Source organism: Apus apus, chromosome 1 (assembly GCF_020740795.1).
Source record: "Apus apus isolate bApuApu2 chromosome 1, bApuApu2.pri.cur, whole genome shotgun sequence".
NCBI classification, from domain to species: Eukaryota; Metazoa; Chordata; class Aves; order Apodiformes; family Apodidae; genus Apus; species Apus apus.
The window spans coordinates 28,574,038-28,588,463 of record NC_067282.1 but is presented as its reverse complement, the minus strand read 5'-3'; the positions used below and the strand labels follow the sequence as shown (position 1 = coordinate 28,588,463).

General features: G+C 43.1%; 1 protein-coding gene across 1 annotated transcript in view; it reads right to left on the bottom strand.

The window, feature by feature from the left end:
- The window catches only part of KPNA3 (karyopherin subunit alpha 3), a 53,028-nt gene extending 39,715 nt beyond the window's left edge, over window positions 1–13,313 (bottom strand). Inside the window, exon 1 of the mRNA XM_051622368.1 lies at window positions 13,175–13,313. Within this exon, the coding sequence (XP_051478328.1) occupies window positions 13,175–13,252 (78 nt within the window). The 5' untranslated portion in view covers window positions 13,253–13,313. The remainder of the gene's footprint in view (window positions 1–13,174) is intronic.
- Between the last annotated feature and the right edge of the window lie 1,113 nt (window positions 13,314–14,426).

Here is a 14,426-nt window from a genome sequence, read left to right as displayed (position 1 = left end):
TAAGCACTTTAAAGTCCCTTAAGTATATCACTTCCACAGACAAGAAATTCAGGACACCCGATAAGATTACTTCATCCTCAGTTACAGTACAAATCAGAAAATGAAAACTATTTCAATGTGTCAAGAATATAACTAGTGAGAAGCTCGTGCCATTACATTCCTTTTTTTATGCTGGGATAAAGGTTTCTTAGATTAAATTAAAAATGAAGTTTCAGATACAAGGTGTTTAATAACATACATTCACTGTACAGAAAAAAATAACCAAATGCTGCCACAATGAGTGATTCAAATTTTAAACATTTAAACCATTTTAGCTATACCAACAATTGTGTCAGAGGGAGGATTAAAGAACAACCATAATTTAATGACTAAAAATCTACTTAACACTGTAACAAGTTCTGGAGATCAGTGTGGTGCTCACCCAGACTAGCTACCTCATTAAGTGGGACACCTGAGGAGTGTAATTTTTTAACCAACACATTTACAACAGTTCCATTGCAATGGGAGCAAGTCCAGAAAACATCAGAGACAAAGAGGCAGAAAAAAAAGATGTTTTTATGCCAGCCAGCATATCAATATTACCAGGGTGGCTGGCCTGCCAACTGCCCCTGCTCTGCTGCATTCATCAGCCTCCACCAGCTAGCCCACAGAAGTGGACAAGCCAGGCTCACCTTGACAAGACAAACACCATACACTAACATAAATTTTGGCTATTCTGTGGATACAAAAGATACATTTTCAGAAACTCTGGTAAAATGTACTTTTTCGCTTTTGGAAGTTCAGCTATTAGTGGAAAAGACAGAACAGATTAACTGACTCTAATTTCTCTGCATCTACAAACTTAATTAAAAGATGAAGTAATTTAAATTCTTTCTTTCTGCTCTTTCCCCTCAATATTACAGGAACCAGTGTCAGAAAACCAGAAGATCCATGCTTACAGGAAAGAGCTAGCTTGATTACATAGTTGTGATAGTAAAATAGCTCGATTAAACATACAGGGTAACCAAAGAGCTTAGCATTTGCAAGTCAATACCAGGCTACTTCCACCTGCCTAACTGACAGAAAAAACCTGGCCCAGTTCCAACAGCTGGATTGGATTTCAGTAATATCTCCCCTCTTGCACATGAGCATACCCTATAGCATAGTTCAAATACTTTACAGTGTAGATGTGGGTACCATACAGCAAAAGGAGAAGGTGCTTGCATTGATGGAAGTAAACTGTGTTCTTCCCTAGAAATAGCTTTACTAGCCTTTTTTCCTTATTCCTTATCTGACACCTTTTAACAAGCATGAAATACTGCAATGCACATGAAAATGCAGAGGCCTTGGGGGCTGGGCTGGTTTGGGGCAAGAAAAAAAAGATCAAGTGCTTGTTTGTATACAATAGTTGAGATTATCAAGGTTGTCAGCTGTCTATCTTTGGTTAACATTAGAAGTAGTGCATATGTGCATAGGAATATAATTTGTTAGTATGTGTAAAATTAAGGCTTAGACTGATGATATTGCTCTACTTGTTCTGGTACAGCTGGCTTCAGCCAAAAACAGAGCCAAAGGGACACTGATAGGTGATACTGCTGTTATACCTGTTCACACTTCAAAGTGCACGCAGCTTACTGCAAGAATTACAAGCAAATCACAAAATATGAGGGAAAAATGATGGGACAGCATCATGATGATCTGAACACAACTACTTAAACACAACCAAAAGAACTAAAACAAATTACACTGTGCACATTGATCCCCTCTGTTTCTTTTGGACAGGCTAAAAGATTTGATATCCATGGCAAGCTAAACCAAATATTTAGTAAAAAATTAACCCTTCCTGCTAGGTTTATTCCTTTAATGGCATGCATCATGGATTATTAGCCAGCCCTTCTCCCCCTGCAGTGTTCTAGGCCAACTCTCCTTCCCCACACCCAATTTTGAGATTGACCTAATTACCAAGTACTCCCAACAAAGCTCCAAATTGTCCTTCTAAGAAAAACAGTGATGCTTTTTCAGTCCTATAGACTACAAAGTCAGAACAACTTCACCCCTGGCTTTGTTATCATAGCTCCATATTAAATTATGCTGACCCAGTAAGAAATGCAGGCAGGGGGTATGGATTCTGCAGTACAAGCAACAGATCCACCAAAGCAGACAAATACACTTACTATGTGCCTCTATTCTGACCTGAGAGTCCAGGAGAAGTTTATTTCATTTTAATACTGTTTGATCAGAAAAGTATTTGCTCCTCTTCTAGTGACACATTCTATTATTTAGCAAAAAGTATGAGAACTTGGTTCAGATTCTCTGTGCACTGCAGAACACTTACAAAGTTTCCTTTTGTCTTGCAACCTTTAACGCATTACTAGGTACACTGGAAGCAGAGTGCAGTATTTATGCTACTGTATTTTATATGCCATAGTCTGTCTGGGACTCATGTTCCTTGGGGTTAATACAGGCCACTGAATGAAAATTAGTTATTTTGCAGCTGAAGCTGACACACGTTTTTTAATACTCAGTTTGGGGCCCCTGAAATGAATACCAGCTGCCTTTTGTTAGCCAGTCTGTGGCAAGATAATTCAAGTATCTGAACCTGGCTAGTCTCAGCAAACTGGATGCATCTAGTCCCAGCAAACCGGACGCATCAGATATCCTATATGACTCTTACTTAGCGATGGATAATGAGTAACTGAAGTTTAACATCCATGCCAAAATGGAAACCCGTAAGTCTCCAATTATTGTTGCTCGTGGTGTTGACTCACATGAAAGCCCTATGGAAGCAGACAAAGCTGCCCATCCACATTATCCACTTCTACTGCTCCAAAGGTAGAAAAGCAGTTGCTAAGTGTTTTTACCAGCTCTTTTGGAAGCATATTCTTCGAGCTCCAAATATCCTCTCTGCATTTGTTTAACTTACATACTGAGCTACTACCAGCAAAGAAAGTGAGATGTGAGCACTCATGTTTTAATTTCCATATACCAATTACCCAGTTTACAAGTACAAACACATCAGAAAATCCTCAGGAGACTGGACCTGAAGCAATTTAGTTAGCTGCATTCAACATAAATTGCACCAATACTAAAGGACACAAAGCAATCCAGAATACAATAAACATGTTATCTACTGTTTTAATATAAAATAAGAGCTGAAATTCCCTATTCAACATCAAAACTCAACTAGAGGAAGGAAGACAATTTAGCAGATTTCCAGTTACTGTTGTTGTGTGAATCAAGGACATTATACCTAGTCAAATGTTTTACAGCATTTCCATTCAGACATACATCTGTTAATCACACCTTTACTGACATCAGAACAAGGACAGGAATGCAGCCATATAGGCTCTACCTGAAGTCAAACTGAAGCTTCCAGGTAATCCCACAAAAACCCAAGTTAAATCATCACTGCACAACAGTTGGTCTCTGCGGACCAACAGGCAGGCAGCAAGGATCACCAACCAATTCAAACTATTTACTTTGTCCTGTAGTCCTAACAGGGCAAGGAACCTCTCCACATGGTATTCCAAAGAGCAATGGCAACGTAGCCACTGCTGTGTCCACTTTTGACAGGAGCCCACCTTGAAGAACCGTGGAATTATGTCATTTATGCTACAGCCCAAAAGTAACTAACTACTGGTCTGAAGGACACCTGTATCAAATTTTTACTCTCCTGTACTTTTTGGAAGCAGAAGGGCAGACTGAATTTTACAATGATGCCAGTCCTGCCTTATCTGAATATTGTGATATGCCAAACAGGCACCAAGAACAGTGGATAACCAAAAAAACCTAATTACAAGAGATTCCTATTCACATTTATTTAAAAAGTAGTAAGATTTAGGCTTCTTGACACACTCTAAATAAAGTACAAGGATTTGAAATTTGGTACCATTTTGTTAAAGGGATTTGCTTTTGCCAGTACACAAATTTCTGTTCATGTGTGTGAATGCTTAAAAGTTATCAGTTATTTTCCTGTATTGACAAATAGTGCAGCAGATGCTTTATAATCTCCTAGAAACAGAAGCTTATTCTGTCCTTGGGGGAAAACTACAAGACTCCTTGGTCTCTCCCAAGACATGACACCATCTTTGTAGTCTTCTAGAATTTCTAAGCAAGCATCCCTCCCATTCCCACATCAAGGAGGACAATAAAGTAATCTTGTCTATTCAAGCCAAACATATGATCGCCATTGCAAAAGAGCAGGAGTCCCTTTCCTCTTCCATAGTCTTGAAGACCCCAATTCAGAGGTAAAGGTTCATGTTTTTTCAACAGATGTTGCCAGAAACCAAATCCACTACTTTTAATGCCATACTTCAGAGACTAAACACTGTATTAACTTGTGTACAGGACATGGAAACAGAAAACAGCAGAGCAAAATGAAAATGACTGTTCACAGTAACATGCAGACATCAGACTAAAATTTTGATCTTTAGATCAGCATAAAGACTCAAATAAATTAAAGGTTTTTATAAAATTGGAGATGGCCGCTTTGAAGAATCTAATTACAAAATTAATTGTTTGCTCAGAAAGGTCTCATGGACTTCTGGGGCAAATGCCACAGAAAACCAGACATTCTTAAGCTTCCCAAATATTTATACTAGTTTCCCCTAGGAAAAAGAAAAATGAAAACCTACTAGGCTAAATACTAGCCAGATAACTCTTCTTGTGTAATCTATGTTTGAACAAAGACACTCCTTTTCCATATACTTTAAAAATATTCAACTGTAATATTAAAGTACCTCAGACAATCATTCTAGGGTTCTATGATATATTTAAAGTACCTGTGAAGTGAGAAGAAGAAGTCCTATTATTCTATGTATAAAATGGAAAAAAATCATTGCAATTGCATACATTCATAGGGTGCAGATGCCATAAAAAAAACAAAACAAAGTCCCTAGAGAGCTAGTCTATACTTAACCAGAGTGAACTTTTTTTGGTATAGTATTATATGGCTCATATGAAATGAGTATTTTTTTCCTGTTTTTTTGAAAGTTGTAATCAAAAAGCAAAAAAAAGATTAACCATGTGCTAGTTGCCTAATTAAATCTATGAAGAGATCATTCTGCTCAAGATGCAAGAGAAAACAACAGATCCAGCTAATAACCTAACAAGAAGAAAGAGCATTATGAATTAGAAAATATGCTCTAGCAACATCCCACAATCTTTTATGAATCCTGTAAGCAACCCTTTGGATTTAATCATTTCAATATTAGGAATTCCAGATGCTTCTACTTTTTAACTTACCACTTTTTACCATGCCACATGCCCCAATCCCATGTTTCTGCCATTTTAACATTTTGGGTATCATACTTCTCTCCTTAAGGATTTCTCAACCTTCAGTTTCTAAAATCTCCAATGTGAATGACCTTCATAAAAAGGGTACCAGCTAGCCCTAAGAAGTTACTTCGATCACCAGAAGTCGTCTGGTTTTGATGGACAAAAATGAATACAAAACTCATTCAAACCTCACAGCTGTAGGACCCACCAAAACGCAGGTTATGCTGAACACGGAGGTATAGTGGGCCACACCACTGTTGACCATAGGCACGTGAAGAGGCTACTGCCAGATTCTGACCTGATGCTGGCAGCTTGTGATCCTTAAAGGTTCTGTCACATTCACAGCTTGTGTCAGAGCTCCTTAAATGTCTCTTTGTATCTGGAAGGCTGCTCACACTGCTGTTTGTCCAGTGTTATGAATATTACCCATTACCAGCTTACTTTCTTCTTGCGTGTCTGATGAACAGTGGTTAACAGGATCTTGCTGACTCCTAGCAGGGCTCTCCCATTTCAGGATTCTCTCTTGATGTTGACAGCCTTCTATATCTGGCTGCAAGTCAGATTTTTGGTGCAGAGAAATCACTACCACTGTCTGTGCAATTGTAATTTCTGTGTGTGAAAAGAAGTATGAGACCCCAGTGCCAAAAAACTGCATGTAAAGACAGTTTCTGCTGGTTAGGGTGACCTTTGCTTATCTGTGAGAGAACTATCATGTCTCTCTGCATAATTCCATCAACTTTCTGACTTACAATGACACTGACTAAGAAAAGGCAAAGTCTAGGACATTCTGAGAACTGCAAACCTGAGATCTCACACTGCACCTGGCCAGGAATCCCTTACTGCATCTCTGAAAACCTGGTCACAAGTTGTCCTAGAACTCTGTCTGACCACCTACTAACCACCTTCTGCTGCTGCAAACAGGTTTGATTATGTTCCACACCAGCAAGTTTGCTTTGGGGCTTAAGCACTCATTAAAATACACCTCCATCAAGGCTAACAAGTCAAGCTATGAGGAAGCCATTTCTCCAAGTCGATTTTGTAAATCACCTATTCTATCACTACCTCCCAATTCCACCTGTTATTGAATCTGACAATAAACAAGGGTAAAATGCACAGAGATCCTCAGCTTGTCAGACATGACAGAATGTAAGGGAAAATAGTTATTCAGTAAGAGGTGTTTGAATGAGGAAGATACTTCTTTTATGTCCTGTTCTGGAGCCATTCATACAGTATATATTCCTATTTTGTACTTGCTGTATTTATTAAACACACACACACAAATCAAGCTTAACATTTGCTTAAGCTGAGAATAAGTATCAACTGATCCAAAAGAAATTATATAAACTTCTCCTGCAGATTTAATGGTGTCAATCTACTTGTGAATAGATAACAATCCAACAGTTAAGTATCACTAGACAAGGTATACATCCTATTTTCATACTGACCTCCTCTTTGAGCCAGCACTGGCCTTCTTCAGACTTTAAGGGCTGGCTCAGGAAGCTAAGGGAGCAAAAAAACTTCAAGAAATACAAAGAGCTTTGCTACTAGTTCACTCCTAAGGCACAGGCAGTTCTGATGTAGGGCTAACTTTTTAGAAGAAAGTAGCTCTTTGACTATCCATATCAAATCATGTGAAATGGAATGTGAAGTCCACAGCTCCTGCTATTACAGAAGTATCCAGAAACACCAATTCAGTGTCAGAATTTCAGAGTGCTGTGTATTTTGGAAACGACTGATAAGCCCTATTCTTGGAAAATATATAGCTTTTCAATTCTTTTGCATTTTAAGTCATTTCACTTGGCAATTTGCCTTTACTACTCTTTGCTTGAACCAGTTCATTGCTTTTTCTGGACTGATCTTATAAATTAGATGCTTCGTTCTACTTCCAAACCCACAATAAATACAAATCTGATTAGTCACTTGTAGCTGGTACATCCTCCTAATCGTTGTCTTTTCAGATAACACAATTTTAGAGGACAAAACGTCATGCTTGATATGATGAAAGCCTCAAAGAACTTACATAAAAACAGTTAAGGAGCTCTTAAAACTAGTATGATAGTTATGCCGCTATCAAATTTGACAGTTTACAAGTTAAAAATCAATCCTTTGAATAGAAGCAGCTTTAGAGATACCAGAGCAACTGCTGTGGTGTTAGAAATACACAAGAATGAAGAAAAACAAATTCTGTAATTAGAGGAAGATTAGCTAAGGCTTGGTATATCACAACAATAAACAGCAATAATTGGGCCTTAATACAGCAAGCACAGATCCCAATCAGCTTATGAAGATTATGTTCATCATGAGATGCCATCTCCAAATGTTTTCTCCACAGGTATTTCTGAAATAAACAATTACTTCCTAAGGCATCTGTATCTTTAAACATTTAAAAATACAAAGCATTCAATTGATTTTGAACCTTGTAAGGAAAATATAAGACAGTATACATAAGTAGTCTTATTAGATGTTTGTTTTCTAATTAGAGACACAAACATTTCACGATATTGTACTGTTTACCTGCAGACTAACTAAAGTTTGGAGAATTCTCCAGCAATAGAAAACCAGGAGTCTTCACAAATCTACCTCTTATTTCCTACCCATGTAACTGTTTCCAAGGTGCAAACACATACACCTGTATTCTCCCAAGAGTATACTTGTCTGAAAAGGCAATAAAGCTGCAGGAGTCAAAGCTTAGAAACTCTGCATAAGAATACTGCATCTGACATTAAATCCAGTTCCCAAAAGGAAGCTACCTGACACCTGTGTTTTCACTGTAACAGTTGAGATTCACTGAGCCAGTGAGGCTATTAAGACAGCAGGTCCACAGTACCTTAAACCAACCTAAATCAGCTGTTACATTCCCCATTCCTTCCCATCTCTTCTCTTGCCAGTATCAGTTCCTCCTGTGACAGCAAGACAAAAGGCAGAAAGCTGATCAATCTGTAAAAGTGCACACCTGAAAGATACTGGGTTGTTATAAAGTAGCTTGGAATAACAGGCTTTCTGTGCTTGCTACAAGCCTTATTTGTTGCATATAGTGTTTGAGGGGAGTACAGGGAGTCAGCAAAACAGCCACCCAGTGCACAGAACAGTATCAAGGAATAAGCTGGTAGCAGCACATCTGCTCATTGGTTAACACTACGCAGCTTTGGTACCTCCACTTCAACGAGCCTTTGACTTTTGACAGAAATATGGCTTTAAGTCAACCTACACCCTTCTCAGATGCCCAGAGACTGTGCAGACTTGGTCTCCCCAGAATGGTTATTCCTCTGCTTGCATAAAAATTCATGGCAGCATGACAGAAAAATGTGAATAAATTCAAGCATCCTCAGGAATTAGATCCACACTGTTAACAAAGCAGCAACAATAAACACACAGAAGCTGCCAAGCTGATGATGGAGACATGGGCTAAGCCCAGTTTCTTCCTCTGCTTCATCTGGGGTTGGGATGCTGAGGGTACAGAACAAAAATGGTAACACAGACCAAAAGCTGATATAATTGCCCTGCCAAAACCTGTAACTGGGAATAAGACACCACAGTAGCCAGGACCTCTGAAGCTTAAAATCAAATAGAGTAGGAGTAGGTGAAAGATGACAGAGTGGCTTTATCTCATTTTGGTGAACAGCCCTAATCAAATTTCAGCAGGTTTATCCTATAGCCTAAGCAACAGAAATTCAAGAACCTGTGTTCTTTTGACTTATGATGAGGGGTGTGACAAGTATACAAAGGAAATTTCAATCACAGTCATTGAAGTGTTTTTACAGAATGTTATTTTACATTATAATGCACTAACTCCTCACTAGCTGATTTGTTGGTTTGTTTGCTAAATGAGTGCACATGGAGCTTTACTTTTGATCCAGTATGCATTTTGCTAATCATATGACCACACAGACTCACTGCATCACAAACAAAACTAAAAGTAAGTTATGCAAATAGCCTACAAAACATAACAACTCCATTCATCAAGATTTTTTCCACAGTTTTAGCTAATGATGCTGATGAATCTCAACAAAAAGAACTTGGTTGAATTGTTTAACGTGTCACCTTAAACATGAGAACATTGAGCCAACATATGGGTGCCTGCTATTGTAGAATAACATCTCTAGTCCCAGAAGTTGGAGGAGTAAAAAAGCTTAAGAAAGATGTTACTAGGTAAAAAGTGAAGCTGAAGAACTGCTAACAGAAAAATCAGAAGGTTCAAATTAGGTTTTCTATAATCTATGCTAGCTTAGATGTCAATATAAGCAAACAAATGCAGAAGTTAAATGGGATATTACAAATCACAAATTAAGTGATCACAACTGTTAAATCTTATCCTGTAAAGCCTCAACTGTATTGGAATAATCAGTGCCATACAATTAGAAGAAACCCACTGAAATGTAAGACTACACGTATGATCAACACAGGCAAATTTCCTCTTCATATACGGGACAATTTAAAAAGCCCTTTCACATCTTTGAGGAACAGAAAATTGAGAAGGTTTTGAGGAGAAACTGTTCTGGCACTTGTTTGTCCAGATGAAGCCACTAGTGCCTTGGCTCCTTATCACTCAGCTCCGCAGGTTCAGGTTAGGTCTGTCTGCTGCTAATCACATGTCAGTAACTATAAAAATAGAAGAGCCTCACTAATAAAAGCAAGAACACAAACTCATGCTAAGGGCATAATGCTTGGTTTCCAGCATTTGATTTGCTGTTATCCCTTTTGGGGGCTAAATACTTTTTGGAAGTTTTAATACTTCAAAACCACAACTCTACTTCCTTAAAAGAGGATGCCAACAAAAAGGTAAGGAACTTCCACCCAAACCTGAAACTAGGAAAAGTAGAATGAACTTGTACAGGTGAAGGATTCAGAAGCTTTGACTTATGCTCAACAGATCAATTTATTTACTCTTCTTTACATCATTCAAATACACAGTGATAAGTTGCAAGGGATAATGAGGTCTGTCTTAACCTAAAAGTACGTCTCTTTTGTTTCCCAAGTTGCGTTAACAAAAAGCAGAGACAATTGTATGGCCTAGCAAACCCAGTAATAAAATATGAGTTAACTACAAATTAAAGAAGTAAGTAATTTTGGTCTGCCAGAAGAGTCTGTACCCAGAGAGGATCAATAATAACTCATCAGTATTTATTAGAAGCCAAAGGAAGATTACTTAAGAATATATTCAAGCCTGATGAGTTCAAAGGCAGTGATTGTCTCCATGCAGAAGGTGACTCAAACATCACTGTTTTCAAACTGAAATCCAGAGCATACAGCTTTAAATGTTTTAGATTTTCCAAAGGCTACAGTCTAGATATCAGACCATAATTTATTACTCCATTGTCCTAACCATTACTTTCTCATTGGTGGAATCTGACAAAATGTGTAGATGCAGACCAACGCCAACAATAGCACCGATGCCTCCTGGTTTCCAAAGTTACATAGAGAAAACTGGAGGCAGGATCTCCTTATTGCAGCATAGAGATAAAAAACAAGCATATTTAATTGCTCACAGTTGGAGATTATGTATAATATTTGATTTAGAAAAGCATGTTGTGAAGAACTGATAACTTTCACTAAATACAAACTGTCCAATCAATAAGCCAGTCTGTACACCAGTATCTGAAGAGAAGCACAGCAAGTGATGGCAATTACATAGCACTGCTGTGCTCCTTCATTCTCCACCTACTTAACTTACATTGTTTTACTTACAGGGACTTAAGTTAGACCAAGTTTACTTAGAAGTGTACCTCTAATATGAACTTTTTAACATGTACCATGATGAGAAGAGAGTCAACAAGGAGGTGTAGTAGAAAATTTCAGACATTTCATACAAATTAAGTTGCCCTGAAAGATGCTAACATATTTCTAACCTTTTACAGTCCTTTAAATTAATCTAAATTTCATTTTACCATACCTTCATGGGTATACAACTCTTACAGTCTTTTGTGTTTCATCTCTTTGCTGCCCCCAAAAGAAAGATGCTTCTTAGGTTTTAACTCTTTTCAAAAGCACGGATGAAAGCTTCAACCACATTAACATTGCTGGAGCTATTTGCCAAACAGTCTAAGGCTCAGTCACAAAAGGAAGTCAGTCAGCACACTGGAAGATAACCCTAGAGGATATACTTCTCTGTAACAGCAAATACCCTATACTAAAATAATCACTCCCCTTCAGGAAGAAATGAGAGCTAAGCTGTCTTAGCTGGTCTGGTATAACTAATTGCAGTAAAGATCAAGCAGTCAATTCCCTTCCTCCCCCCTATGGCAGACACTTAAATTCCCCTAGTCTTGGCATGCTATAATATAAGCAACTATGGATGACAGATCAGTTCACAGTAGGCATGGACATACCTAACCTTTCCCTGTTTAGAGCTCTGATGGATTCAGGCCAGTGACTGAGAAAGCAGCAACAATGCCAGTAACCAATACCGGGAGAGGAGACAAGGACAAAATGAATGAGAAGCAGCAGGAAGAGTCTCACTGGATGGGAAGGGGGAAAAGAAACCCACCACAGCTCCCCCTTTCCCTGAAAAGCAACTGCTAAACAGAAGGATGGCAATTTTTAGTTACTTTCTAACGTTTACTAATGTTAAGTCACACATGCTGAAGTTATCATACCCTTTAGATACAATACTTGCTGTGAGAAGGATTCACTATAATCAAGTTAGACAAAAATTAAGATAAAGATTAGTTCACATCGTGAATGTCATCTTAAAGACACTGCTGCTGCTAAGCCTGACCTGCATAAAATTGCCTCCACCCAAACAATAGCAGCAGAGGTGTGAATTCTGCTGAAATACAACATGTGTTTTCAAAGGGCTAAAATTCCAGCCCTACTGATTACAGAAGTGAATTTCAGTGATAAAATCCACGGAAGCATAGCAAACACCCTGGGGTGAAGTCACAGTAATCTGACATATATTTAGGTTTTCGCTCTAGCAAACCCTAATCCGATTTCAATCCTAGTCTGATTTGAGAACTCCCTCCCCCTTCCTTTCTTATTACAGAAACTTAAACAAAAGATTTGGGCTTTTCAATTGCGACCACAACTGAAGATGTCTCCAGTAATGACACACCGATTCAGGAGACCTTCGGAACATCTCCCGAGAATAAGCTTCTAATCACCCGGCATTTCTCAGATTCGGAGGAGTGTATTAGCATCCCACCCGCGTCAGAAAGCACCACACTCCTTCCCGATCGAAATGCAGACGCCCAGCAGACCTATGTGCCTACCAGCATTTTAAAAAATAAAAAAAGGGGGAGGGGGGAAAGGTCGATTTAAGGCAGCACAGGGAGCAAAATCGGTCAGCACAGGAGGCTGAAGAAAGGCAGCTCGGAGCGTGGGAGCGGCCCCAGCCCAGCGGCGCGGGGCCCCGTGCTCTGCAGCGGCACGGCGGGCCCGGGGGGCGGCCAGCCCAACCCCTGCCCCGGCCAGAGGGGCTGGCACAAAAGGCAGCCAGCACCTTTGTCCACCGCACCCGAGCCCCGACCCTGCCGAAGCCGGGGAAGGGGGCGCGGGGAGGCAGCTCGGGTGGGAGGAGGGGGAGCTGGGGGGGGCGGCGCATCCTGCCCGCCCGGCACGGCACGGCCGCCGGCGCGGGGCCCAGCGGGCCCTTCCGCAGCCGGGCAGGCCGGGGAGGCGGCGGAGGGGCCCGCAGGCCGCCCGCCGGGGCCGTGCCGGGGCCGGCAGCAACAACCCTTCCCCCCGCCGCCGCCTCCTCCGCCCCCCGCCGGCCGCGCCCGCATGACGGAGGAGAAACCCCCCCCGCCCCCCACTCCCCGCGGGCGTTTTCCCCCCCGCCGCCCGCCCGCCCCGGGCGGCCGCTCCCCGCCTCCTTCCCGCCGCCCGGCGCCGAGAGCACGGGCAGGCCCCGGCCCCTCCTCTCGCGCCCGCCGGAGGCGGAGGCCGGGCCCGGCCGGGGCCCCGCCGGCCCCGCACCTACCTCCACGTCGCGGCCCTTGTTCTTGAAGCTCTTGATGCGGTGGTTCTCCAGGCCGGCGGCGGCGGCGTTCTCGGCCATGGCGGCGGCTGCGGCGGCTCCTGCGAGGCGGCTCCGGCGGCTCCGGCGGCTCGCGCAGGGAGGGCGGGGGGCGGGGCGGGGCGGGGGGACGCGGGGCGCGCCGTGACGAGCGCGCGGGGGGGCGGGAGGGGGGGGGGGAGGGGGGAGCGCGCGCCGTTGCTGAGTGACTGGGAGAGCGGCCGCGAGCGCACGTGACCAGGCGGGCTCCGCCAATCGCAGCGCGCCTCTCGCCCGCTTGGCCCCGCCCGCCCGCCGCGCGCGGAGCGGCCGGAGGGCGCCGGGCAGGGCGGGGCGGGGCTCGCGGCGGGAGACTGCGCTTCCCGCCATGCACCGCGGCCGCCCCCGCGCAGCATTCTGGGGCGTGTAGTCCCGGCGGGCGGCGGCCCCGCACGTGCGGGGGGCGGGAGCGCGCGGGGGGGGGGAGGGGGGCGGGGCCTCCGGCTCCGCGCGCTTCGTGCCAGGCGGGGGGTCCCGGGCCCCGCCCCCCCCCGGGATCAGCCCCCCCGGGATCAGCCCCCCCGGGATCAGCCCCCACTCCCGGGATCAGCCCCCCCGGGATCAGCCCCCCCGGGATCAGCCCCTCCCCGGGACCACCCCCCCCCGACCGGGCACGGCGCCCCAAAGTCACGCCCGGTATTTCCAGGCTGGAGAGGAGGATGCGGGGGGCGATGCGCGGTGGCTGCAGACAGCGGTGCGCAGGGGACCCGCACCTCCCGTAAAGCAGGGAGTCATTCCTTTGGAAGAAAAGGGCCCAAGAAAACCAAAACCCCCAAGTCACAGAAGCATGGAACGTTCACATCTAGTTTATTTTACCCCACAGCAGGCCCTGCAGCAGACCCAAGTGGCTATGCATAAGCTTTTCACAGACGTCTTTCCGAGGTTTCTCCCTGTAATTGACAGCTCAGCTTTTCAGCTGCCTTCCCCCAGCCCCTCTTCATATCGTTCAAATGACACTAACTTGTAGCTCACAGTTCTGGCAAAACAAGCTCTGCAGCCTGACGGAGATGAATAAAAATCTGGAAGACTGATGCTCTTCTTCGCTGTCGTTCAGCCGCGTGCCAAATGTTCTGGGATCAACGTAGCATTTCCATCCCCCTCATACCCAAATAACCTCAGCTTCTAATGTACTCTCCTCCGTTCCTCTTCCCAACAGCTTTGTCTGGGTGTGCTGCAC